This window comes from Silurus meridionalis, chromosome 6 (genome assembly GCF_014805685.1).
Source record: "Silurus meridionalis isolate SWU-2019-XX chromosome 6, ASM1480568v1, whole genome shotgun sequence".
In the NCBI taxonomy this organism is placed as follows: Eukaryota; Metazoa; Chordata; class Actinopteri; order Siluriformes; family Siluridae; genus Silurus; species Silurus meridionalis.
In genome coordinates, this window is record NC_060889.1 from 27416227 (window position 1) to 27443747 (window position 27521).

The 27521-nt window shown below is 44.1% G+C and overlaps 1 protein-coding gene across 1 annotated transcript in view; it reads right to left on the reverse strand.

Moving 5' to 3' along the window:
• Nucleotides 1-580: 580 nt before the first annotated feature.
• The window catches only part of phlpp1 (PH domain and leucine rich repeat protein phosphatase 1), a 45865-nt gene continuing 18924 nt past the window's right edge, over nucleotides 581-27521 (reverse strand). Inside the window, exons 2-17 of the mRNA XM_046851162.1 lie at nucleotides 21115-21311; nucleotides 16400-16525; nucleotides 14993-15141; nucleotides 13432-13578; nucleotides 11293-11520; nucleotides 9724-9926; nucleotides 9576-9636; nucleotides 9228-9323; nucleotides 8067-8222; nucleotides 7724-7924; nucleotides 7407-7569; nucleotides 6752-6882; nucleotides 6512-6628; nucleotides 5461-5655; nucleotides 5038-5266; nucleotides 581-3721 (exon numbers count right to left, since the gene is read on the reverse strand). Of these exons, the coding sequence (XP_046707118.1) occupies nucleotides 2534-3721; nucleotides 5038-5266; nucleotides 5461-5655; nucleotides 6512-6628; nucleotides 6752-6882; nucleotides 7407-7569; nucleotides 7724-7924; nucleotides 8067-8222; nucleotides 9228-9323; nucleotides 9576-9636; nucleotides 9724-9926; nucleotides 11293-11520; nucleotides 13432-13578; nucleotides 14993-15141; nucleotides 16400-16525; nucleotides 21115-21311 (3587 nt within the window). The 3' untranslated portion in view covers nucleotides 581-2533. The remainder of the gene's footprint in view (nucleotides 3722-5037; nucleotides 5267-5460; nucleotides 5656-6511; nucleotides 6629-6751; nucleotides 6883-7406; nucleotides 7570-7723; nucleotides 7925-8066; nucleotides 8223-9227; nucleotides 9324-9575; nucleotides 9637-9723; nucleotides 9927-11292; nucleotides 11521-13431; nucleotides 13579-14992; nucleotides 15142-16399; nucleotides 16526-21114; nucleotides 21312-27521) is intronic.

Consider the following 27521-nt stretch of genomic DNA (forward strand, 5'->3'; position numbering starts at 1 on the left):
CGACAGCAACTGAAATCAAAATAATGATCTACAGGTTGATCTTATAGTTGACACTATGTAGATAAAAGTATGTGGACAACTGACCATAAGATTGAGTCCTTATTTGCTGTTATAATAAGCTTCACTCTTCTGGGAAGATGTTCCAGTAGATTTTGTGTGAGATCTCATTCAGCTATAAGGCTGATAGTAAAGTGGTGTACTGATGTAGGTGAGAAGGTGAGGAGACCTGGGGTGCAGTCAGTATTCATATTTCATAATGTTTAATAGGGTTGGAGCTCAGGAAGAGGGGCAGGAACAGGTCTGGGTCTGGGTCTCTTAGTTCAAAGTCCAAAGACTTTTTATAACTGTATACCTCCAAATTTGTGGTAAAGGTTTGGAGAAGAACCACATATGACTGGAAAAGTCAAGCGTCCCAATACTCCACCCCCCCCAAAGTGTGTGTGTATAATTACATATCCATTAATTATTAAATTTTGTTTTTTTTTCTTTAGATTAGTTTATACAACAGAACAGACCAAGATGCAGCATTATGATAAATTTAGAATTTATTATAACAAAAAAAAAAAAAAGAAAAACCAAAAAAAAAAAAAAAAAAAAAAAAAAAGAAGAACATTTCGTGTGGTTTGATTACAGATCCTCTTTACTGGTCATGCTGGTGACAACGGAAGAATGAGCTGTTTATTTTGGTGGTTATCCGGACAGTGAGAACAAGAGCGAGCAGTAATCGTGTTCGGTCCTTGTTTTAGTTTTTTTTTGTTTTTAAAGTCGTTTGTTGCAGCGTTTTTATTTTTTTAATACCTTTGTGTGAGGAAGGAATAAGCTTATCACAGACACACGCAGTTCCTTTAAAAAGCATCCGTATACAATATTTCTTATTTACAGTCATTGGAGGAGAAAAAAAAAAAAAAAAAAAAAGAACAAAAAAAACAATCACCATTTCTCGCAGAGAAGATTAGTAAAAAAAAAGTGACTAGGTCACCATAAAAGAGTAAGCAACTCCTAGGAGTTAGTCTTTTTTCAATTTCTACTAAATTTCTAGTTTTACAGGCACCGAGGCCTCGATTTAGTGAAGAAATACAGTCTTACGTAAGTGCCCTATCTACAAACAGATAAGCGTGGTATTAACCGGTGTGCACTACACATCACCACCTCGAACAAAACGCTTCAGCGCTTTGCCTCTTGGTTTATTTGTTTCCTCGTTTCTCGTCAGTCTTTTGCAGTGTTTCCTTGTATAAAAGATATGGTAAGTCTTTTCACAAAAAAAAAAAAAAAAAAGGATCGTTGAGCGGTGATGCGTTAGAACTTCGCAAGGCTAGTGTTGAACTCTATAGATACTGTCAACTTTTCGACGTAAAAAAAAAACAAAAAAAAAATTCAATGTAAAACTGTAAAACAGACAGTCGATAGGTCAGTAGTCGGCTGATTCTGAGCTCGCAAAATGGGCGGGGCAAGGTAGTGTCTGCACCGGAGTCTCTTAAAGGGATTCTATGGCGTCCTGTCGGTCGGCTCGGGGAGAGGGTCCTGGAATGAAGGGATTTGTGCTAATGAGGATGTGATGAAGCTGTTGGTCGAAAATGGCTCTTAAATTGAAATCTAGAGAGCTGCCAAGTCTGCAGGTCTATAGATTACTTTCACGGTGTAGCATGACGTTGATCTGGAACGATCCGTTCACTTCCTGTTAGGTCAGTGATATCATTGCCTGGTTTCCTGTAACTTCTTGTTGTTGATTTGGCGCATAGCGAACACGCCGATCTGCTTTGTAGCATCATCAGCCTATTTAGATAACATTTTGTCGCGGACGCCAATTAAAACATACGCTAGCACATGAGGTTGTGCATAAACAATTAAATTAATTGGAGACGTGGAAAAATTTGTGGCCACAGGAACTTAAGCAAGATGACATTTAAATAATAATAAAAAAAAAATTCATTGGGGACACAACATGAATGTCTTATTAGACCTGTGTTACCTTGGGCGAAATCTCCAGATACTAAATACACCTTGATTACAAGTATTTTGCTCAAGTTATGCAATTCTTGGTTGTGTCCTCTTGTGTATCTGGGGGCCACTAGGCATCTGCCATATTATCTCCTGGACCGGGGTCCTTAACGCCAAATGAGGCTCAAACTTAAAATATTATAAACACCACATATAAAGGCAGTGATTTCACTAACAGACGATGCAACATTGAGTAAACAGAGGCGTAGCAGATAAACGTCACGCTATAGTGCAAGTAGTTTATAGACAAGTACAGCCAATTTCACTAATCCTAAATGCTCTTCACTTATTAGCGAAATAAAGGTGTTTTTTCTCCAGGCCAGGAATGAATCCTTGCGGACACTGTGGTAAAAACAGCAGGGTTTTTCAGTCCCGGTGCTCAGTAATACCTTAACAGTGGTTATGTTTTCCCAATTAACGCCTGGCTCAGCTAATATGCTAATAATCCCACTCTCAGTGCAATCAGCAGGGAAAACACTGGACTGTTCAGTGCAGTGGTAGTCTGAGAGCGGGACTGCGAAACCGTGCTGTGCCATCACAGCGGCGTGTCGAAGTAATCAGCAGGTTGCTCGATCTTGCTGGGCTTCTGTTGCTCCTGCTGGTGCTGCTTCATTATCTCTTTCACTTCTTCCTCTAGTTCAGGCGGAATGATGAGCTGGTCGTCAGGGTCGGGCATCGCCGGGGCAGTGAAATACCCCCCGGACTTTTTAGACGGTGCCTCGGCTGCCACTTCAATCAAGTTGTGGCTCATTTCGTGTGGAGCCACTGAGCCGTTGCCTCTCCTGCGGGAAAGGGTCTTGTTCCATGATTCGGATGTTGCGTTGTTCCCGGGTTTCTCGATTTGCTTCCCGTCTTTCTCAGGATCACTGGTGACCGTTTCCATTTCCGGAGGTACCACTTCGTCTGGAATTTCCGGCGTGCATGGAGGAGGGGGAGGAGGAGGGGCGAGGAGGCGCAAGCAGTGCACGTCGGCCTCCACTTCAAGGCGGCTGCCGTTGGAAAAGACGCCAGCGATTGGCTCTTCGTCCTCACTGTCCAGACCGTTATCTGAGAGCGCGCTGGAGAAAGTAGCACTGGATAACTGACGCTGAAAAGAGCTGAAACTGGGGGCCATAATGGCAGACGAAGTCGGGGTGGGGTGAAGAGAGCAGCAGGAGAGCAGGCGTGGGTTTGGGTTCGAGTTCGGAGGTTGGTGGAGGTGAAGGTGTGCCTCCTGGAGCAAGATCGAGGGTTCGTCAGAGGAAGCCGTGGACCCGACTTCCGAGCTCATCTCTGAGGCGCTGACCTCTGAGCTGATCTCGCTGCAAGAAGATGGTGGGATTCCAGCTGTGGGTGGGTAAAGGCCCGCACTGGGACCAGGACTTGGAGGGGGCTGTGGGGTCGTGTGGAGGCCATTCGAGGAAGAGCAACAGCAGCAGCAGCAGCAGTCCTCAGTCACGCTTAGCTGCACTACCACAGCACTCAGGCTCTCGGTACAGCCATACGCCTGGGCAAGAGTGCACAGTTTCTTAGCAGCGGCAAGAGGATCCGGAACCTTCCGTACAGCCTCCACTGCCTCGGCAGGGTCTAATGCTTCAAACAGTCCACGACTGCCCAAGATAAAGAACTCGTCACGTGGTGTTAGTGGAAGTGTGTGAACATACGGCCGTGGCAGCACAGCTGGGTACAGAAAGGAGTAGCCCATGATCCTTGTGGAATCAGTCACACCGTTTACTTTGTTGTCCTGGTAAAGAAAAGAAAGAATGTCGGATTTATGACAAACCATGTCACTTCTAGCTTGGGTATCATTTCTCAAGATAGTAAATCATTCTGATTCGACAATTAAAACATATAAAAAAATATTTTAAAAAAGGTTTAATAGCTGTAGTTTACCTCTATAATGATTTAAGAGGTAAGGTGTTCACTGTAGTTTACCTCAGTGACGGTTTTAGAGATAATGTGTTTACTGTAGTTTACCTCAGTGACGGTTTTAGATGTAAAGTGTTGGCAGTAGTTTACCTCAGTGATGGTTTTAGAGGTAGTGTTTACTGTAGTTTACCTCAGTGACGGTTTTAGATGTAAATTGTTGGCAGTAGTTTACCTCAGTGATGGTTTTAGAGATGAAGTGTTTACCGTAGTTTACCTCAGTGACGGTTTTAGAGGTAGTGTTTACTGTAGTTTACCTCAGTGGCGGTTTAAGAGGTAAGGTGTTCACTGTAGTTTACCTCAGTGACGGTTTTAGAGATAATGTGTTTACTGTAGTTTACCTCAGTGACGGTTTTAGATGTAAAGTGTTGGCAGTAGTTTACCTCAGTGATGGTTTTAGAGGTAGTGTTTACTGTAGTTTACCTCAGTGACGGTTTTAGATGTAAATTGTTGGCAGTAGTTTACCTCAGTGATGGTTTTAGAGATGAAGTGTTTACCGTAGTTTACCTCAGTGACGGTTTTAGAGGTAGTGTTTACTGTAGTTTACCTCAGTGACGGTTTTAGAGGTAAAGTGTTTACTGTAGTTTACCTCAGTGACGGTTTTAGAGGTAAAGTGTTTACTGTAGTTTACCTCAGCAATGTTTTTAGAGGTAAAGTGTTTACTGTAGTTCATTTCAGTAATGGTTTTAGAGGTTAAGTGTTGGCAGTAGTTTACCTCTGTGACGGTTTTAGAGGTAAAGTGTTTACTGTACTTTACCTCAGTGACGGTTTTAGAAGTAAAGTGTTTACTGTACTTTACCTCAGTGACGGTTTTAGAGGTAAAGTGTTTACTGTACTTTACCTCAGTGACGGTTTTAGAAGTAAAGTGTTTACTGTACTTTACCTCAGTGACGGTTTTAGAGTAAAGTGTTTACTGTAGTTTACCTCAGTGACGGTTTTAGAGGTAAAGTGTTTACTGTAGTTCACTTTAGTGATGGTTTTAGAGGTAAAGTGTTTACTGTAGTTCACTTTAGTGATGGTTTTAGAGGTAAAGTGTTAGCTGTAGTTTATCTCTGTGACGGTTTTAGAGGTAAAGTGTTTACTGTACTTTACCTCAGTGACGGTTTTAGAAGTGAAGTGTTAGCTGTAGTTTACCTCAGTGATGATGGCTTTGTGTTGCCGTATTCGGTTATACTCCTCCTCCAGGCCGATGTTGTATAGTAGAGACAGTGGCAGGGCTTTACCGTCACGACATAACACCGCCTGACACTTCCCCACGTTGGCTGCAGTGAGCGTGAAGCAGCCTGCCGGGTCCGTCGGGTCGTGCCGGATGTGACAGAGAACTGCCGAACCACCTAACTTCTGCCCAGCAGTACCCAGCTTCCTGTGTGGAGAGGAAGTGAAGATAAGTGATGATTTCTATCTTATATATTGTGCATTCTACAAATTAAAATTAGACTTGGCTGTCAGAGTATTGATAATGGCTGCATAAATGGTTTTAACATCATATGTAGTATTGTGCATATGATTTTAAAAAGCTAAGCGATACTACACATCTGTGAACGTGTGTGTGTTCACCTCTGCATGACGAGGAAGGTGTTGGTCATGTAATCCTCCTCGCTCTTGGTTCGGTGCAGCTCCTCGGCAAGAATGTCATTCATGGTGCACTGTAGGAGATACGGCACCTCCACGTTCCTATCTCCATCAAACACTCCATAGAGAGCTTCTCTACTGCCGCAGAAGCTGCTCACTGACAGAGCCGCCACACACAGTCTAACCACACACACACACACACACACACACACACACACACACTCGACTCAATCAGTTCACTACACATACATTATATTTCAACCTCCTTTCCATCCAGAAAGAGATACAGGGCCATTCAAACCAGAACCTGCTGGTTGAGGGCCAGCTTTTTCCCTATCCATCTATTACTGTCTGAAAACATCTTGCAGTTCTGCTCCACACGTTACCGTTTGACCGTTTTCATTACAATTATTAATAAATAAATGTATAAGAGGCAAAGTCCAAACCTTCAATGCAACACACATTTATTCACGACGTCTTTTCTTTACTTGGATATAAAAAATTTTTTACCTCCACTGAAACTTTTTTAAATAAAAAAACATTTGTTATACTGATGCGCAGAGTCTCAAATCAAGCACCAAAATCCGCCATGTTAAACACGTCCGGCAATTAAAATCGTCCGTGTGGAAACATAACGGAAATTCCGTTTGGTGTCCTGATGATGTGCTTTATTTAAAAACACCAAAATTACTTATAAACATTCACAAGAATATTTTGTCTTCATGCTCTATGTTGATAATAAACATACATTTGCATAAAGCATCAATATTGGTTTAATGCGCATGTTGAATACAGTATTGAACACTTAAGTATTCATTTAAGGTACATTTTGAACAGATACATTGGATTAAGTTGCGATTAATTATGATTCAATATTTTAATCGATTGACAGCCCACTGTTTAAATATTACACAAGGTGAACACCCATCTTTGTGAAACCAGATGTTCTGGTTTCCAGAGTCTATAACTGATCTTTCGGAGGTGTGTGAGAAGTACGAGTGTTAGTATCAAGTGGTGTGGTGTGGTGTGTACGTACTTGTTCTTCACTCCCGATGCCTCGGTGTAGCCGTGATTCCAGACAGCCGGCCCACCTGCTGTCTCATTGGTGGAGAAGGAAGTAGGGGGCGGGTCGATCCGGAAACAGCGGATGTTGCTACCGGAATAATAATGGTCATGAGGCAAACTGGAAATCAGTTACATCTTTATAACGTTGTGCATCACACACACACACACACACACACACACACACACACACACACACACACACACAACATACTTGAGCTGTTCTAGGGTTTTGTGGTCCAGGTTGAGGCGCGGGTTTCCCGTCAGGTCTAACTCCTGCAGTTTAGGAGGCAGGTTCTCAGGCAGTGTGATCTCCACCAACTCATTACAGCTCAGATCCACACACTGAGGATGAAGAAGAGGAAGAGAAGGGTTTAAATAGCACACTTGGCCACACGGAAAACAGATCTTCATAGAGTTGGCTTTGTGCATAGAGATCAAGGTTTGGGTCTCCTAGTTCAAGTAAAAGGAATAATTTCACACTACAGCACCTTGAAGACGTCCTTCACAACTGTGTGTACAACTTTGTAGGAAAAGTCTGTCAAAGGTGTCCCAATACTTTTGGTCAGATGGTGTGTGTGTGTGTGTGTGTGTGTGTGTGTGTGTGTGTGTGTGTGTTTATACCTTTTATTGATAATTATTTAGAACTGCGATACTCACATCTAATCTTTTTTTTTAGTCTTCTGAGGACCAGCCTGATGTCCTCATAACGATGAGAGTTTTACCAGACATAAATAAACGTGCACATTTAGAGCAACTGTTCCTGTTGTAGAGTTGCACACTGCTCACCATTTCAGCTACAGGCACGTAATGATGTGTGTGTGCCGCAAGTATGATGTGTGTGTGTGTGTGTGTGCGTGCATGCTGACCTTCATATCCATGAGCTGCATGACCTCAGGGAAAACCTCGATGGTGTTGGAGTGGGCGATGAGTGTGTGCATGCGTCGGCAGTTCAGGATGGTGGTGGGTACGGCCTTCAGTCTGTTCCCACTCAGGTCCACTTCCTCAAGCTCCTCCAGCTTTGCCATTTTACTGCACACACACACACACACACACACACACACACACACACACACATCAGTGAAAGTGTGGATCAGGGTGTGTAAAATTACTACAATGAAAATTGTAGGCCATGTACAAGACCCTCAGGTGTTTGTGTGTGTGTGTGTGAGAGAGAGAGAAATACCTGGCAGGGAAGGTCTGCAGGTTATTGTAGGCCATGTGCAGGACCCTCAGGTGTGTGTGTCCGGTGAGCAGAGGCACACACTTGTCAGTCAGGTGGTTGTTGGTCAGGTAGAGCTCCTGCAGGATGCTGTTGCTCTCGTCTGATAGGCTGGAGGGCGGCAGACTCTCGAGTTTATTGGCCGAGGCGTTTAGGCACCTTAAACTGAAAAACACAAACCATTTCTGATATTTAGCTTTTTTTTAAATATATATTTGACAGTGTACTAGCTACATATGTGTGTGTGTGTGTGTGTGTGTGTGTGTGTGTGTGTGTGTGTGTGTGTGTGTGTGTGTGTGTGTGTTACCTGTTAGACTTAAGGAAAAGGTTACATGGCAGCTCGACTAAATGGTTGTGCTGGACATCTAACACTTCGACCATGGGCTTCTCCACTCGCTCAGGGAGACGCTGCAGACGATTATGACCTGCCAGGACCTTCCTCAGACTGCTACTGCAAAACAACCTGAGAGAGAGAGAGAGAGAGAGAGAGAGAGAGAGAGAGAGAGAGAGAGAGAGAATTTAAAGGTGGAGAGATAGACAGAGAGAGGAGAGGAGGAAGACAGAGAGAGCGGGAGAGACAGAGTGAGAGTGTGAAAGAAACAGAGAGGGAGCAAGAGAGAGAGAGAGAATCAGTGTAACCTTTTGAAAACTAATTTCGAACTGGAATGAGGTAGGAAGTCTGAGAGATGGAGGGCAAAAAGGACAGAGCAAAGTCATGAGCTACACACTGTGTGTGTGTGTGTGTGTGTGTGTGTGTGTGTGTGTGTGTGTGTGTGTTTCCATGTTTTTTTAAAGGAGATTGAAAATCAACACCAGCCTGAAAACATGGCAATGTTTATGAGAAAAACAGACAGACAGAGAGACAAATAGACATTTTAATAATAATAATGATAATAATGTGTTATCAGTCACGTGTGTCCAATACTTCGATCACGCTTGTGAAAACGTGAATCTAGACGTAAAACTTCAGGAACTGAAAAATCCGTCGTCTCATCGTTTCGGACGGCCTTCCCGTTCCATTACTTATGGAGGGGACTGTAGATTTACAGGCTGATTCTCAAAGAGATAAATACACAGAGATGAAGAGAGGGAGGGAGGGGTGAGAGAGAGAGAGAGAGAGAGGAAGAGAAGGAATGACAGGATGATGAGAGGGTGTGTGAGACAGAGCAGATGAACTTGGCCGAGGCAGAGCAACATGTGCGGTGATGGAAAGCTTAAGGGACAAACAGAATATGAATATGTCCTCCTCGCTGTCTTCTCTCACCACCCCCCCCTCTCACTCACTCACACTCACACACACACAGACATAATAGAGGTCAGGAGATGAAGTGTGTGAGGGGGTCAGTGTCCTCAATGAAGCCTACAGCAGAGATTCATCATTGTAACACCAGAGGAAAAAAAAACAGTCTCGTGTGTGTGTGTGTGTGTGTGTGTGTGTGTGTGTGTGTGTGTGTGTGTGGCTTCTCACCACTGAGGCAGCTCTCTGATGTAGTTATGACTGACGTCCAACACTTCCAGCTTCTTGGTGTCACTCAGCCACACCGGTAACACCTCCAGACAGTTCCTTCAGCCAATCAGAACGCACGATTGAAATCAGACCATTACTCATGCGGAATTATTTACACACCGTTAGGACATTAACGACTCTTCCCTGAGCTGATCTTCACCCTTGAAGGATCTAGAGCACTTTTTTTCAAATCTCATTTGGGGGGGGGGTGGGACCCCCTGTGATCGCTGCTTGTGGCGGCTAATTATTATTACTATTATTATTCTTCATCATCATCATCATTAATGAAAAAAGTAAAAATTCGCTCACCTTGAGACGTCCATGTAGGTGAGATTTGACACAATCGGACTCGCTTCTAGATCCCGGATTTCTGTTTGGCAAAATCAGAACTGGCGTTATTTAACGGAAACCGATTCGATTTGTAGCGGCGCGGGTGCGAAAGCTTCGGTGCGTTTACCGTTGTTGGAGGCGTACAGGGCTTTGAGCGTGCAGCCACGGAGACGGAGACGCGTGATGCGGTTTCTCTGGCAGTGCAGCACCTCTAGACGAGGAAACAGCGAGGCGTCCAGTTCGCTCAGACAATTGTCCCGTACGTCCAACTGGGTCACGTGACGCAGGAAGTCCGGCTCGTCCGGCACCACGCTGGAGATCCGGTTTAGTCTAAAAGAGACGAAAAGATACAAATAATCCGCCATTTTTTTTATTATTCTTTTTTATAAATAAAACGCTGCTCAGTTTGATTATATGTAAACATTACAACATGGGGGTTGTGTTTTAGACTGTGTTTAGAGACAACAGCATTGAGGTGGAGCTGAAGGTGCTGCGATTTTCATCAGGAGTGAAGAGGATCGACAGGAAATGAGTTTTAACATTTGAAAGTAATTATGGACTTTTAAATGACGGAAATCATCAGGACACCAAAAGAAACTTTCGCTATGTTTCCACACGGACGGCTTTAATTACCGGATGTGTTCAACATGGTGGATTTTGGTGCTTGATTTGAGACTCGTATCAGTAAAACAAATGTTTAATGAAATAATTTTTAAATAAATAAGTTTAAAAAGGTCGTTTTTATTGAGGTTTTATTAGTTTGTATAGAAAAATAGTAACAATAAAAAAAATGAAAATGCTGTGCAAATGTATTGGCCCCCTAATTTCCTTTTCAAATATGCCAGTTTTCATAACTTTCTTTTATATACATGGTTGAAGTCACTGTTTGTGCAAAAAGTATTGGCCCCCTTTTCCGATTTCCTCTTTAAATTCCCTCTCTCTGTCTGTCCGTCCACTCATCCATCACCATACTGCTCTACTCTACCTGTCTATCCATCCATAATTCAGCATTTACACCTCTTTACATCCATCCAAGCTAGCCATTGTGGCTCACATCCATCCATCCATCCATCCATCTATCAAGAAGACCCACTCGTTATTTATCCTTTCTTCTATCCATTAATATACCCATCATTTTGACTCATCCATACATACATCCCTCCATCCATCCATCAATCACAACCCACCTATCATTTGTCCTTTCTTCCAACATTTCATCCACCCAAACACCAATCATTTTGACCCCATTCAAGCCAGCCATTGTTCCTTCCATCCATCCATTCATCATTCTATTCACTCATCCATCCTGCTGTATCTACCGTTCTACAATTCCTTTTTTTAATCAATAATTAATAATAATGCATTTGAAGTGTGCGCTTTCTTTTGCTTTACAAAAAAAAAAAAAGAAAAGAAAGAAAAACTACTATTCGACTTGGAAAATCTCAGTCCCAGGCAGGAAAATGATGATTATTTATTTCCACAGGATTTTCCATCCTTCGTTCCAAAGTGCCGTCACTCTACGGCTCTGCGCCACGACAGCGTTTATACATATTTATAACTGCGCCGAGATTTATTACTGTTCTTCCTTGGTGGAGGGGAAAGACGGATGAAAGGAGCAATATGGTGTTTTCGAGTGGACTTTGTAAACTATTAGTCGTGTCGGAGTGTGTGTGTGTGTGTGTGTGTGTGTGTGTACCGCAGGTCGACGTATTTGATGCTCAGCAGGCGGAAGGACTGCAGCTCGAGCTGCTCCACTCGGTTCCCGGCCATGCAGAGGCGCTCGACGCCGCCGAGTCGCTCCAGGACACCGGGCACGACGCTGAACTCGTTAAAGGAGAGTCCGAGGTAGCAGAGACGCTGCAGGGAGCCCAAATCCGCCGGCAAGGACGACAACATGTTCCCGTCCAACAGCAGCGTCTGCAGGCTGAGAGAAACACACACACACACACACACACACACTCTCAATCCGTGTACTGAGAGGTGTCGATTAGATTCCCGTTACTCTGCAGCTCTGACCACAGCGAATCAAATGACTCTCGTTCTAAAGCGTCAGCGTTTCCATAGTAACGGAAATACAATCAGTGCAATTAACATAGCTAGTCTTGCTGACTGTGTAAATTACGAGTTAGCCGTCTGGTTCTGGAAACTCGGGAAACGTCAAAGTCGTAAAAAATGGCGCCAAATGTGTTACCAAGCAAGTTTATGGGTAGATCTTAGAGTAGCTAGTCAGCTCACCATGCTAGTTATGCTAGCTAGCTAACGGGACGTAGGGATTTGGCTCCAAGAAATAATAATAATAAAAAAAAACTAACAATAATTTCTCGCTTTCTCACAGAATAAGTTTAATAAAGCACCAATAAATCAATTTGTTGTTTTGTGTGTGTAAGTGTGTGTTGAACCTGTAGGTGGCAGCAGTGTTATTAAAAAGGTATATCAGGTGATCACACAGCTGTGTTTAAAGACGTTTGTGGCTTTGTAGTTTAGTTCTATAGATCATGTGACCATGTGACATCACTAGCATCACTTCTAGTCCCCATCTGTCCATCATTGTGACCCCTCCATCATAAATCTGTTCATCAGCTGATCCTTTCATGATTCAACATATTTCCCTCTGTCTGTCTAGTCATCCACTTACTATCATACTGTTCTACCTGTCTATCCATCCATCATCTACACTTCTCTCCATCATCTACACCTTCCTCCATCCATTATCTACACCTCACTCCATCCATCATCTACACCTCTTTCCATCCTTCATCTACACCTCCCTTCATCCATCATCTACACCTCCTCCATCCATCATCTACACCTCCTCCATCCATCATCTACACCTCTCTCCATCCATCATCTACACCTCTCTCCATCCATCATCTACCTCTCTCCATCCATCATCTACACCTCTCTCCATCCATCATCTACACCTCTCTCCATCCATCATCTACACCTCTCTCTCCATCCATCATCTACACCTCTCTCTCCATCCATCATCTACACCTCTCCATCCATCATCTACACTCTCTCCATCCATCATCTACACCTCTCCATCCATCATCTACACCTCTCCATCCATCATCTACATCTCTCTCCATCCATCATCTACATCTCTCCATCCATCATCTACACCTCTCTCATCCATCATCTACACATCTCCATCCATCATCTACACTCTCTCCATCCATCATCTACAACTCTCTCCATCCATCATCTACACCTCTCTCCATCCATCATCTACAACTCTCCATCCATCATCTACACCTTCCTCCATCCATCATCTATCTACCTCTCTCTATACATCATCTACACCTCTCCATACATCCAAGCCACCCTTTGTTTCTTCCATCCATCCATCCATCCATCCATCCATCCATCCATCCATCCATCCATACATTTCTGTCCATCCACCACCCTTTGTACCTTACATATATCCATCTCTCCATCCAGCCATGATCTATACCTCTCTCCATCCATCATCTACACCACTCTCCATCCATCCAAGCCACCCTATATTACTTACATATATCCCTCTATCCATCCATCCAACCTTAAATTTGTACAACCATTAAATATTCTATTCATTCATGCATCCAATAATAAGATCCATCCATCCATCTCCAGATTACTATATACAGATCTATACAGATGTTCATCAATCAATCCATCCATCCATCCATCCATCCATCCATCATTATGATTTACCCATCATTTATCCTTTCTTCCAACAATCCATTCATACATACATCAATCCCTCATCTGAGTCACCCATTCACCCATCAACAATCCATCCATCCATCCATCTATCCATCCATCCCATTCTTTCATCTTCCTCCCTTCTTACTTGTGCATGTTGCCCACACTGGGGTGGAGGTTGCTGATGCAGTTGCAGCTGAGGTTGAGTTCGGTGAGGGTGGAGATGGAGCTCAGCTCCAGGGGAAACGTTCCCAGCTGGTTATTCGACAGGTTCAGACTTCGCAAGCGGGAGAATCTAAAGTGTATACACACACACACACACACACACACACACACACACACACACACAGACACAGATCCTGAGTGTGAGTGTTGAAGACAAACTTCAGCTTGAAATGACAGTAGCCTTGCTGACTCACAGGTTCAATAACCTCACACACACACACACACACACACACACACACACACACACACACACACACACACACACCTCCCATTGTCTCTCTGTCTCTGCTGTTGTGTTCAGTACTCAATCCTACTACTGCTGAACATCCAGAGAGCTCTTCTGTGTGGGTTTATTACCCACAATGCCCCGGTGCTGGAGAGGGACGGAGAGCTTTGAAGATTGTGTGCTTGAGTAAATACGATCACAAACAAGGCTGAGAGAAAACAATCACGTTTCTCTACAGACATGCAGCTTCACTGAACAGCACACAGGTGATAGTCTAATAACACTAGAGAGAGAGAGAGAGAGAGAGAGAGAGAGAGAGAGAGAGAGAGAGAGAGAGGTAGAGACAGAGAAATAGAGAGAGACAGAGAGAGGAGAGAGAGAGAGAGAGACAGAGAGAGAGAGAGAGAGAGAGAAATAGAGACAGACAGAGAGAGGAGAGAGAGACAAGAGAGGCAGACAGAGAGATAAAGAGAGCAATAGAGAGAGAGAGCAATAGAAGGAGCGAGAGAGCAAGAGAGAGAGAGAGAGAGAGAGGGAGGAATAGAGAACACGAGAGAGACACAAATAGGAATAGAGGTAGGAGCTACAATGGTATGTGAGGTGTGTTTACAGATAAACAAAGAGCTACCCACATGCTTTCTCTCTCTCTCTCTCTCTCTCTCTCTCACACACACACACACACACACACACACACACACACACACACACACACACACACACACACACACACACAGAGATTGTGTACATTGGAGAATTGAAGGTTGGTCTTCCTTTATACCTTTACACTTCCCGTAACACATACACTACAGGGCCAGAAGTATTGGGACACCCGACGTTTCCCTCTCACAAACCTGGAGACAGGATTGTACAGGACGCCTTTGGAAGCTGTCGCATGACATTTGTGCTTAAGGAAAGCTCCATTAACATCTGCTTTCCATGGGTTGGAAGATCTGCTGTAGAACTCCAACCCTATTGAACATGATGAATGTAAACCATGTGATCAGCCTCACCTTCATCAGTACCTGACTTTACTAACAGCCTTGTGGCTGAACGAGATCTCACACAAAATCTCCATACAATCTAGAGGAACATCTTCCCAGAACAGTGGAGCTCATTATAGCAGCGAATGTGCACTTAATGTGGAAGAGGATGTTCAAAAAGCACATACAGTCAGGTGTCCAAATACTTTTGTCCATATAGTGTGCGTTATACCCCTATGGTTTGTGAAGTTCTCAGCATGGTTGTGGAGCTCACACACCTCTGGAGCTGCTGCAGGGAGTTATCTGCTGGGAGGAAGTTGTGTTTCAGGTTGAGGTGAGTGAGGTCGTGGCTGTAAAGAAGGTTCGGAGGAAGTTTCTCCAAACTACAGCAGGACAGATCCACTGAACTGATCCTCTGGGACACCATCTAAAAGAAAAGAGAGAGAGAGAGAGAGAGAGAGAGAGAGAGAGAGAGAGAGATCATACGACATCAAACCACGACACCAACTGACGTCACGATACAAAAGAATATCGAAACACATCACAACACCATACAATACATATACAATATGACATCACCAACTGACGACATCATCAAGTCAGTTGATGACTCAACACCACATGACTCAACACGATACATTACAAACACCGCCACCAAATGACTCAACACCAGCCATCATAAACACCACCACCGCACACCATTACATCCGACCACGTGACACGACTCAACACCAGGCATTATGGACACTATCTCCACAATATTCAACACCACATGACTCAAAACCAGTCATTAGAAACTCTGCCACCACGCCACTCAACACCACCTACATTAGACCATGTGACACAATCAACACCAAACCTTACAAACACCAAAACGCCACTCAACTACACATACCACAACATCTAACCATGTGACACATGACTCAACAAACACCACCACACCACATGACAACACCACATGACTAAACACCCAAAATTACAAACACCACCACACCAGATAACTCAACACCAGACATTACAATCTCCACCACCACATGACAACACCAACACTAAAACCACTAATACATAACTCAACACACAACATTACAAACACCACCACACCACTCAACACCACATGACTCAACACCAGATATTACAAACACCACCAGCACATTAATAAACACCCAACATTACAAACACCACCACACCACTCAACACCACATGACAACACCAACACTAAAACCACCACCACCGCACCACACGGCTAAACACCAGACATTACAAACACCACCACCACATTACTTAACATCATATGACTCTACACCAATCACACACACACCATCACCACACCACAAGGCAATGCATTACAAACACTGCCACCACAACACTCAACACCACATAACTAAACACTGCGACTCAAAACCAGACATTACCCACAGCAAACCACCACACAAGACATGACGCAATACCACATCCAACCATACACTACAATCAACACCACATCAGACATGACAACACCATTTACAACACCAACAACGTTCCATCCCACATCAGCTCACACAACACCATGCAACGCGATACACCCAAACATCATTTAACACCACAATCATTACACTCACTCTACTACACAATCTCCAACACCTTAAATACACACACACACACACACACACACACACACACACACACACACACACACACACACACACCTTGGAGGCGTGACGGTGCCAACGCAGGTGCTCTGTGAAGCTGTCGAAGCTGATGTAGTAGGTCTGATTCTGGGGCCCAGCTGAGCTGAAGGCCAAACAGTGGCTGTGTTTCTTCACCTCCTCTACCTACACACACACACACACACACACACACACACACACACACACACACACACACACACACACACACACACACACACACAGAGTGAGAGAGAGAGAGAGAGAACAATATCACCTTCAGGCAGGAACAAAAAAAGACAGTAGCTTAAAGGTCATTAAAGTTTATTTCACAGAAAGTCTGCAAAATAAAACAGAACACATTTTATACAGTTTGTGGACACCTGATCATGAGATCAGTAGGAACATCCCATTCCACATTTAGTTCCCATAATAAGCTCCACTCTTCTGGGAAGATGTTCCACTAGATTTTGTGGAGATTTGTCAGGCAATGATGTAGGTGAGACGGTGAGGAGGCCTGGGGTGCAGTCAGAGCTCACATTCATCATGATCAATAGTGTTTGTGCTCTACAGCAGGAGATCTTCCACATCTTCCAACCCATTGAAAGCAGATCTTCATGGAATTCAAAGTTCTTCTAGTGAACGTTCGCCAATTTCATCAAAATTGGAAGAATCCGTCTCTGGAAATTGAAGAAATCTGTCTGGCAAATGAGGAATCGAAGTCTACATCCTCTTCTGTACACTTTTCTGGGTACAAGCTTCAGAATCGTTTATAATCAGAATCACAATTTCTGATCAGCGTTTTGTTGGACAAGATAAATTCCATACATGAATTCCTGTGTTCTACAAAGTCTTACAGAAAGCAGTCCAGATGTTTCTCATTGTTGAACAAGATTGAACTAGATCTTAATCAGTTTAAGACTAGTAACTAGTACAGAGTGAACACAATGCAGATAACATCTAACCAGAAGTGCAGCAGTAGATGTACAGTGTCTTAGTTTCGTTTTTGAAACCAAATCATCACTACGTCAGGATGTAGAAATAGTAAAGGATTACAGATTAAAGGTGGTTTATTTCAGATTGCTAGTTGTGTCTTTATTCATTAGGGGCAGGATGGGCATTTCACAAGTTTAATACATTAACTTTCCCCAGAAACAGGGCAGTAGGCTTTTATTACAAGTTTCAGACATTACCTTCACCCTACCAGAGTGAGGGACACAATAGCCATTTTACAAATATAAGACATTTCCTTTCCCCCCTACTAGGGGCAGTATGGGCATTTTACCCAGTTAAAGACATTACCTTTCCCCCTACTAGGGGCAGTATGGGCATTTAACCCAGTTAAAGACATTACCTTTCCCCCTACTAGGGGCAGTATGGGCATTTAACCCAGTTAAAGACATTACCTTTCCCCCCACTAGGGGCAGTATGGGCATTTTACCCAGTTAAAGACATTACCTTTCCCCCACTAGGGGCAGTATGGGCATTTTACCCAGTTAAAGACATTACCTTTCCCCCTACTAGGGGCAGTATGGGCATTTAACCCAGTTAAAGACATTACCTTTCCCCTACTAGGGGCAGTATGGGCATTTTACCCAGTTAAAGACATTACCTTTCCCCACTAGGGGCAGTATGGGCATTTTACCCAGTTAAAGACATTACCTTTCCCCCCACTAGGGGCAGTATGGGCATTTTACCCAGTTAAAGACATTACCTTTCCCCTACTAGGGGCAGTATGGGCATTTTACCCAGTTAAAGACATTACCTTTCCCCTACTAGGGGCAGTATGGGCATTTTACCCAGTTAAAGACATTACCTTTCCCCACTAGGGGCAGTATGGGCATTTTACCCAGTTAAAGACATTACCTTTCCCCCCACTAGGGGCAGTATGGGCATTTTACCCAGTTAAAGACATTACCTTTCCCCCCACTAGGGGCAGTATGGGCATTTTACCCAGTTAAAGACATTACCTTTCCCCTACTAGGGGCAGTATGGGCATTTTACCCAGTTAAAGACATTACCTTTCCCCACTAGGGGCAGTATGGGCATTTTACCCAGTTAAAGACATTACCTTTCCCCCACTAGGGGCAGTATGGGCATTTTACCCAGTTAAAGACATTACCTTTCCCCCACTAGGGGCAGTATGGGCATTTTACCCAGTTAAAGACATTACCTTTCCCCACTAGGGGCAGTATGGGCATTTTACCCAGTTAAAGACATTACCTTTCCCCCCTACTAGGGGCAGTATGGGCATTTTACCCAGTTAAAGACATTACCTTTCCCCCACTAGGGGCAGTATGGGCATTTTACCCAGTTAAAGACATTACCTTTCCCTGTTCTATGCAGGAGATGCAACCTGAAAGAGATTGGAGACTGTAAGGTGTTGGCAGGGGGCAGTGTAGCTAGACAGCATCGGATAGTGGTCTGTAGGATGGTTTTGGAGGCGAAGAAGAAGAGTGAGGACTGAAAGAAGAATAAGATGGTGAAAGCTGAAGGCAGAAGACTGTGGTGTAAAGCTTCTTTGAGACAATGTTCATTGTTAAAAGGGATATACAAATAAAAATGAATTGAATTGAGTGTGAGGTTCAGGGAAGAGGTCAGACAGGGGTTCAGTGGTGGTGAAGAGATGCTGGATCATTGGGCAACTACTGCAGAAGTGATGAGGGAGGCAGCTAGAAAAGTACTTGGTGTGACATCTGGAAATAGAAAGGAAGAGATGTGGTGGTAAAATGAGGAAGTGCAGAAGAGCATAAGGAGAAAGAGGTTGAAAAAACAGAATTGGGATCTACAGCGTGATGAGAAAAGAGTGGCGAAAGCCAAGGAAAAGGCATATAAGGAACGTTAGAAGTTGGACACTAAGGAAGGAGAAACGGATTTGTACCAATTGGCCAGGCAGAGGGACCGAGCTGGGAAGGATGTACTAAAAGTTAGAACACTAAAGGATGAAGATGGAAATGTGTTGACTAATGAGGAGAGTGTGTTTTGAGAAGATGAAGGGAGTATTTTAGGAGCTGATAAATGAGGAAAATGTGAGAGAGAGAGAGAGAGAGAGAGAGAGAGAGAGAAGGTTGGATGATGTGGAGATGATGAAGCAGGAAGTGGATAGGATTAGTAGGGAGAAAGTGAGATTAGCGATTAGGAGGATGAAGAGTGGAAAGTCGGTTGGACCAGATGACATATCGGTAGAGGCGTGGAGATGTTTAGGAGAGATGCAGTGTAGCTTTTAACAAGATTCTTTTACCGGATTATGGAAGGTGATAGGATGCCTGAGGAATGGAGAAGGAGTGTGCTGGTACCGATCTTTAAGCATAAGGGAGATGTGCAGACCTGCAGTAACTACAGGGGAATTAAGTTGATCAGTCACACCATGAAGTTATGGGAAAGAGTAGTGGAAGCCAGGCTGAGAGAAGAGGTGACCATCTGTGAGCAGCAGTATGGTTTCATGCCGAGGAAGAGCACCACAGTTGCCTTATTTGCTTTATGAATGTTGATGGAGAACTTAGAGAAGGTCAGAAGGAGTTGCATTGTGTATTTGTGGATTTAAAGAAAGCGAACGACAGGGTGGAGAGAGGAGTTGTGGTATTGTATGAGGAAGTCAGGTGTGTCAGAGAAGTATGTGAGGGTGGTGCAGGCCATGAATGAGGACAGTGTGACAGCAGTGAAGTGTGCAGTAGGAACGACAGATTGGTTCAAGGTAAAGATTGGACAGCATCAAGGATCGGCTCTGAGCCCTTTCCTGTTTGCAGTGGTGATGGACAGGTTGACAGACGAGGTCAGACAGGAGTCTCCGTGGAATATGATGTTTGCGGATGATATTCTGATTTGTGGTGAGAGTAGTGAGCAGGTGGAGAAGAGCCTGGAGAGGTGGAGGTACACGCTGGAGAGAAGGGAAATGAAAGTCAGTAGGAGTAAGACAGAATACATGTGTGTGAATGAGAGGGAGGGCAGTGGAGTGGTGCGGTTGCAGGGAGAAGAGGTGGAGATGGTGGAGGAGTTCAGGTACCTGGAGTCAACAGTGCAAAGTAATGAAGAATGTGTTAGAGAAGTGAAGAAAAGAGTGCAGGCAGGGTGGAGTGGGTGGAGAAGAGTGATAGCAGGAGTGATTTGTGATAGAAGAGTATCTGTGAGAGTGAAAGGGAAAGTTTATAGGACTGTGGTAAGACCTGCGATGTTGTACGGATTAGAGACAGTGGCATTGAGTAAAAGACAGGAGGGGGAGCTGGAGGTAGCAGAGCTGAAGATGTTGAGATGTTCGTTGGGAGTGACGATAATGGACAGAATTAGAAATTAGTTTATTAGAGGGACAGCGCATGTAGGATGTTTTGGAGCCAAGGTGAGGGAGGAATGATTGAGATGGTTTGGACATGTGCAGAGGAGGGACATGGGGTATATCAGTAGAAGAATGCTGAGGATGGAGGAAAAGAGGAAGACCACGGAGGAGGTTTATGGATGTGGTGAGGGAAGACATGCCAGTGGTTGGGGTAAAAGAGGCAGATGTAAAGGACAGGGGGGTATGGAGACGGATGATCCGCTGTGGCGACCCCTAATGGGAGAAGCCGAAAAAAGAAGAAGAAGAAAGACATTACCTTTCCCCCTACCAGGGGAAGTATGGGCATTTTTTTCCCAATTTTACTTTTCCCTTAATGATGTCATGATTACCTCGATTAGAGGGAGGGTGTGCATTTAGATTGGACTGAAAATGTACTATTACCTTTATTGAAAGCAGAAAATGGATTATGAACAATTGAAGGCCTTACCTTTCCGCCGATCAGGGGCAAGATGTGCATTTTGCCTGCGTGACTGGCTTTAATTGATGACACCATCAGGCACGTGCCACACAGGATGACGTGTCTGCGGCTCCATCGGTTCACGGGGAGTTGCAGTTTGCCTTTGCGTACGTTGTACGTCCCGGAGAGCTGCACACGCTCAGAGCTTGCCATGCTGTACGGCTTCCCTGCAGAACACAGACACAAGTAATGTTTAATAAACGAAAGCACGACATTTGAGCAGCTCTAATACTCATATCGGCGAATGATGAGTTCGGTTAAGCAGAAATACTCAGGGTTCGTTTATCCACAGTCCACGCGTGCGAGCATTTCCATCAGCACGCCAACATCCTGTATTTCACACCAACGTGCTGTGTTTAACATCACAACGCCTGCTGGTCTGCGCAAACACACTGAGCTCAGTGTTGGAGATCTTCACACCTTTATCTCAAACACTAAAAGTTCTGAACTTCACCTTCACTCCTCCACCACTCCTAGGCCTCCTATACCAGGCTCTTTATCTCAAGCTAAACACGACAAGAGCAGTACAACGATGCTTGTTGCGACGTTGGCCACATTGGGTGTAGATCTAGACGTTACGCAAGATGGTCATGATCTTTTTAAAATCATAAAGCATAAAAATGATGCAAAATTATTAAAATAGTGTAAATCTATTTTTAAAAGTTATGAGCGGTGATTTTAGGTGAAATGCACAGTACAATTTGGCAAAACTAGCCTTTAAAAAGCCACGCCCACAAAACAGCCTTTCAAATGATTGACAGCTAACAAGATTGACAAGTAGACTCGCCTCTTTAATCTGATTGGCTGGACATCAATAGGTAACATTTTGATAGATAATATGAAACTCTGATTGGCTGGATGTCGAAAGACATTAACAGCTAAGATGATTGATGAGATGAGTAGACACGCCTCTTTACTCTGATTGGCTGGATGTCGAAAGACATTAACAGCTAAGATGATTGACAAGCTGAGTAGACACGCCTCTTTATTCTGATTGGCTGGATGTCGAAAGACATTAACAGGTGAGATGATTGATGGGGAGTAGACACGCCTCTTTACTCTGATTGGCTGGATGTAAGTGGGTCACACCATGGTCTGTATTCTCCAGATTCCAGGAGTGTTTTTCTTTCTATGTAATAAAGCAAATAATAAAATAATAATAAAATACATTCCTCTTTTCAGGATTTTGTGGCCATGATGTAGGAAAGGTAGTACTTGGGTGTTGTCGAGTGGTGCTCTGACCCCGAGTCCCCCCAATCTGCTGTATATGAGACAAATAAAGGCCTTTTCCATTTTCTTCCTAGAACAGGACGCTACGTCATGAAGACATCCAACACGTCTAATATATAAATAACAATTGTTTATTTAAGTCACCATGTGATGCTGATTTAAACTCTGATAAATATAATCCAGGTCGCGCACACACACACAGGTTTTTTCGAGTACGACACTGATGGGACACCCATGTGATTGTATCTAGTTCTCATTCTTTAAACCAAAATTAGCGATAAAAAAAAAAAGTCGGAAAGAGGAACAATGACCGTCGGATCACGTCACGTCCGAGGCGTCGTCCCTTCACATAAACACACGAGGACGAGGGTACGGATGAGGGAGGGTGGGTTGCGAGTGAACAGGAGGACGGCGGGTCAGCCGAGATCCTGGAAGGACGTCCTGTTTACACAAGCACAGGAAACGGCAGGGGGTCCACACACACACACACACACACACACGCATCTCGCAGGACCATTATCCAATGAAGATGAACTCTACCTGCTTTGGTCTGAATTCTTCAGCACCCCCTGATGACCACAATGCAAACTTCAAGATCAATAATAAAAAATAAAAAACCTGCGTTTGACCCGTTCGTATCTCACACTTCCTTTTAAGAAAAACGTAACCGAGCGGGACGGGTCCACCTGTGGGCGGGGCTAATCTAGGAAAAAGGACACGCAACCTTAAAGGTGTGGTTGGGTGATATTTTCTATACATTCTGCAACCAAAAATGTCACAAGAAACAGATAAGAAGGGGAAAAAAAGCCAATTTGCTACAGTATAAAAGGAACAAAACTGTTTCTGATATGGATGCAGTAGCCACAGTGACACGAGGCGGAGACTAAACAAACTCACGGTCCAACACTTAACACGCTCCAGAGGGGTCCACACGTGTACGGAACCGACAGCCCCGAACTGAAACGCCTCAGAACGAATACGTGTACTGTCACAGCCCTAATGTCACTAATACAGAGAACAGTATTGGGTTAGTGTGTAGGGGTTAGTGTGTATGGTGTAGGGTTTAGGTGTAGTGTGTAGAAGTAAGGTGGTAGGGTTTAGGGTGTAGGGTTTAGGGTGTAAGTGCAACATTTCTGTCTCAGAATGAATGGAAAGGTGTGAAGTTGTTTTGGAGCAGCGCAATAATAAATGCAAGATGTAACGCATTCATGCAACGCATTTGTTTTTTCTTTCTTACATTTCTTTACTTTTCATTCAGTTATTTCTTTTTTTCTTTCCTTCAATTTTATACGTTTTTTTTTCTTTTTTTCTTGCCTGATTTTCTTTCTTTTGTCTTCTTTCAATTTGTTCTTTCTTTTTTTTCTTTCTTTCTTTTGGTCTTTGTTGATGGTGCTGAAGATATGGATTGAAAACGTTGTAGTGCTCATGTTTTCCATACAAGGTCCAACTTTGAACAAGGTATAATATGCATGTGTGCACGCACGCACACACACACACACACACACACACACACACACACACACACACACACACACACACACGCACACACACACAGGGAGGTGTTCAAGTGTTACGGTGCCGTGTCTCGGTTTCCTTCCTAACGCAGAGAGAGAGAGAATAAGGCCGTGTCCCCAAACTGCAGCTCATTAGTGATTCCCTGAGCAGCTCAGAGAGAGAGAGAGAGAGAGAGAGAGAGCGAGAGATGATGTCCTCACTGTAAACTGGGCTACACACACACACACACACACACACACACACACACACACACACACTGTACACTTGAGTCCTGACCCACATACTGCAGTCGCTCTACATCTGAACTCTCTCTATATCTTTAGTTGTCTCTCTCTCTCTGTCTGTCTCCATTATGGCCTCTCTCTCCATCTGTCTGTCCATCCGTCTGTCACTGTATCTCTTGATATCTCACTTTCTGTCTGGGTCTCTCTAGGATTCTCTTAGTCCGTCTGTTTGTCTCCATGTCCATCCTGGGGTCCATCACTATCTTTCTCTGTCCTTCTCGCTTTCTCTCATCTTTGTCTCTCTCTGCCCCTCCCTCTCTCACTCTGTCTCCTCTATCTCTTCCACTCCCGCTGTCTCATCTCTGTCTCTCTCCCTCACACACACATATCTGTCTATATAATCACTTTCTGTCCCTCTTTCTCTCGTTCAACTGTCTGTATTCCTGTCTCACTCACTCTTTATTGTCCTCTGCCTTGTCTCCCCCTCATCCATCTGTTTATATTCTCTTGTACTCACACACACACACACACACACACACACACACACACACACACACACACACAGACACACACAGACACACAGATAAGGGTAATACACATTTTACTCCAACACTGGATTTTATCATTCCAGGTTATTTACAGAAGCTGAGATTACTGTGTGTGTGTGTGTGTGTGTGTGTGTGTGTGTGTGTGTGTGATGGAATCAGCTTCACTAGTGTATAGACAACAAACACATGCACACACATAGCTAAAGTTACCCTCTGCTACATTTACCACACACACACAGACACACAGACGTACATCATGTGGCAACTGGGAGTCCATATATGGAAGTAGGATGACCAGTTGGCATTAGACTACTTAATGCTAATGAACTTGCTAAACGAAAAAAGAAAACTTGCTAATGAAACATAAAAAAAAAAAATTAACTAACAGAGCGCCATGAAGCCAACGTTACACTAGCGCGTAGTTCTGCTAAGTTCATATACAGGATCAAAAACACACCCACCTGCCCAACTCAAAACACACACCCACCTGCCCAACTCAAAACACACCCACCTGCCCAACTCAAAACACACACTCACCTGTCCAACTAAAAACACACCCACCTGTCCAACTAAAAACACGCACCCACCTGCCCAACTCAAAACACGCACCCACCTGCCCAACTCAAAACACACACCCACCTGCCCAACTCAAAACACACACTCATCTGTGCAACTCAAAACACACACCCACCTGTCCGACTCAAAACACACACTCACCTGCCCGACTCAAAACACACACTCACCTGCCCGACTCAAAAACACACACTCACCTGCCCGACTCAAAACACACACCCACCTGCCCGACTCAAAACACACACCCACCTGTCCAGCTCAAAACACACACTCACCTGCCCGACTCAAAACACACACCCACCTGCCCAACTCAAAACACACACTCACCTGCCCGACTCAAAACACACACTCACCTGCCTGACTCAAAACACACACTCACCTGCCGACTCAAAAACACACACTCACCTGCCCGACTCAAAAACACACACTCACCTGCCCGACTCAAAAACACACACTCACCTGCCCAACTCAAAAACACACACTCACCTGTCCAACTCAAAACACACTCACCTGCCTGACTCAAAACACACCCCCACCTGTCCGACTCAAAAACACACACCCCCACCTGTGTGTGTGTGTGCATCTTTAACCAGCCATGTATTAGCCCTGTTAGCCTAGTTCAGCAATAGCATATCAGTTAGCACATCTCATAGCTGCATATCTCTGAACTATGTGGAAGTTTGGGTTTAAACACATATCTGATCTCTGTTCGCCATGACAACCATGTGCTTGTTTACGAGAGTGATCGTTTTGTGGGATTCAGGAAATCTGGCGATCCTCAGACGTCCCATCGTATTGGTAGCTAATGTTCATCACAGCTCCTGTAAACACGGACAGGACTGGTACACTACTGTGTACACAACAATGACGAGGATGACAGAGATGACTGCAATATCAGGGACGATGGCAAAAAACGGGAATAACGAGGATGACCGCAATTTCGCTGTTGACAAGGATAACGACTGGAATGACGGGGATAATGGAAATGATGGCAGTAACAAATGACCGCAATTTTGGTGTTGACAGGAATAATGGTGAAGACTGGAATAACAGGGATATTGCAGGAATGACAGGAAAAATGGAAATAAAGCAAATGGCGTAAATGACAGGAATAACAGGGAAATGAAGGAAATGAAGAAAATTACAGCAATGACAGGAAGAATGGAAATAAAGGAAATGAAGGAAATGACTGGAATGACAGGGAGAATGGAAATGAAGGAAATGACAAATGATGAAGAATTGAAATGAAGGAAATGAAGGAAATGACTGGAATGACAGGGAGAATGGAAATGAAGGAAAGACAGAATGACGAGGAGGACACAGATGACAGGGATGATGCATGATGGCAGTGACAGGAATGACACGTATGACACGTAATGACGACAGCAGAGATGACGGTCAGGACAATTTTGAAGAGAAGTTGCCAGCAGAAATCCGTCCACTGCCCTCCTTCTCCTCCTCCTCCTTTATCCCTCCAACTCACCACCACCCATCCCTCCATCTGTCGCTCTGCGTTCACAGCGCCATATAAGCAGTGTGACATGAAGATCATTAATTTATCTTATGAACGTCAAACTGATACTGAGGTCCAACCAGGCAGGAGGGGAACACAAGAAGGTGTATCCCAGATCTGACAACACCATTACAAACGTCACGGCCAGGATAAATCATGGCCAGGTGCCACCCACCCACCATCCCACCATCCATCCATCCATCCATCCATCCATCTTTCAACCTAATCACTATATCTATCCATTAATCAATCTATCTGTCCATTTATGTATCTGCCCATTCATCCATCTATCCATCTGTCCATCTGTCCGTCCATCTTGCCTGCCAACCAATCTACCATTCAATCTGTTTCTCTATTTATCCAACTATTTCCCCCTTTTTATGTCACTTTGCTGGTGTTTATCTCTCTCTCTCTCTCTCACTCTCTCTCATCCAGCATTTTTATATCTGTGTCTGTCTCTGTCCTTTACAGCCGTCTCTGTCTGCTGGAATACAGGACGTGTGTGTGTGTGTGTGATGATTGAGTCATTGTCATGTAAATGATGAGAGTGTATCAGCAGTTTATAACAGTGTTCTATAAAGATAAGGGAGGATTCTCTCTACCATACAGAGTGTACAGAAGCAGACAGACATTTCAACACACACACACACACACACACACGCGACGGAACAGGACGTCTCTGATCCAGCACGACGATGCTCCTGTGCACAAAGCTCAGCTCCATGAAGATCTGCTCTCAGTGGGTTGGAGGATGTGGAAGATCTCCTGCTATCC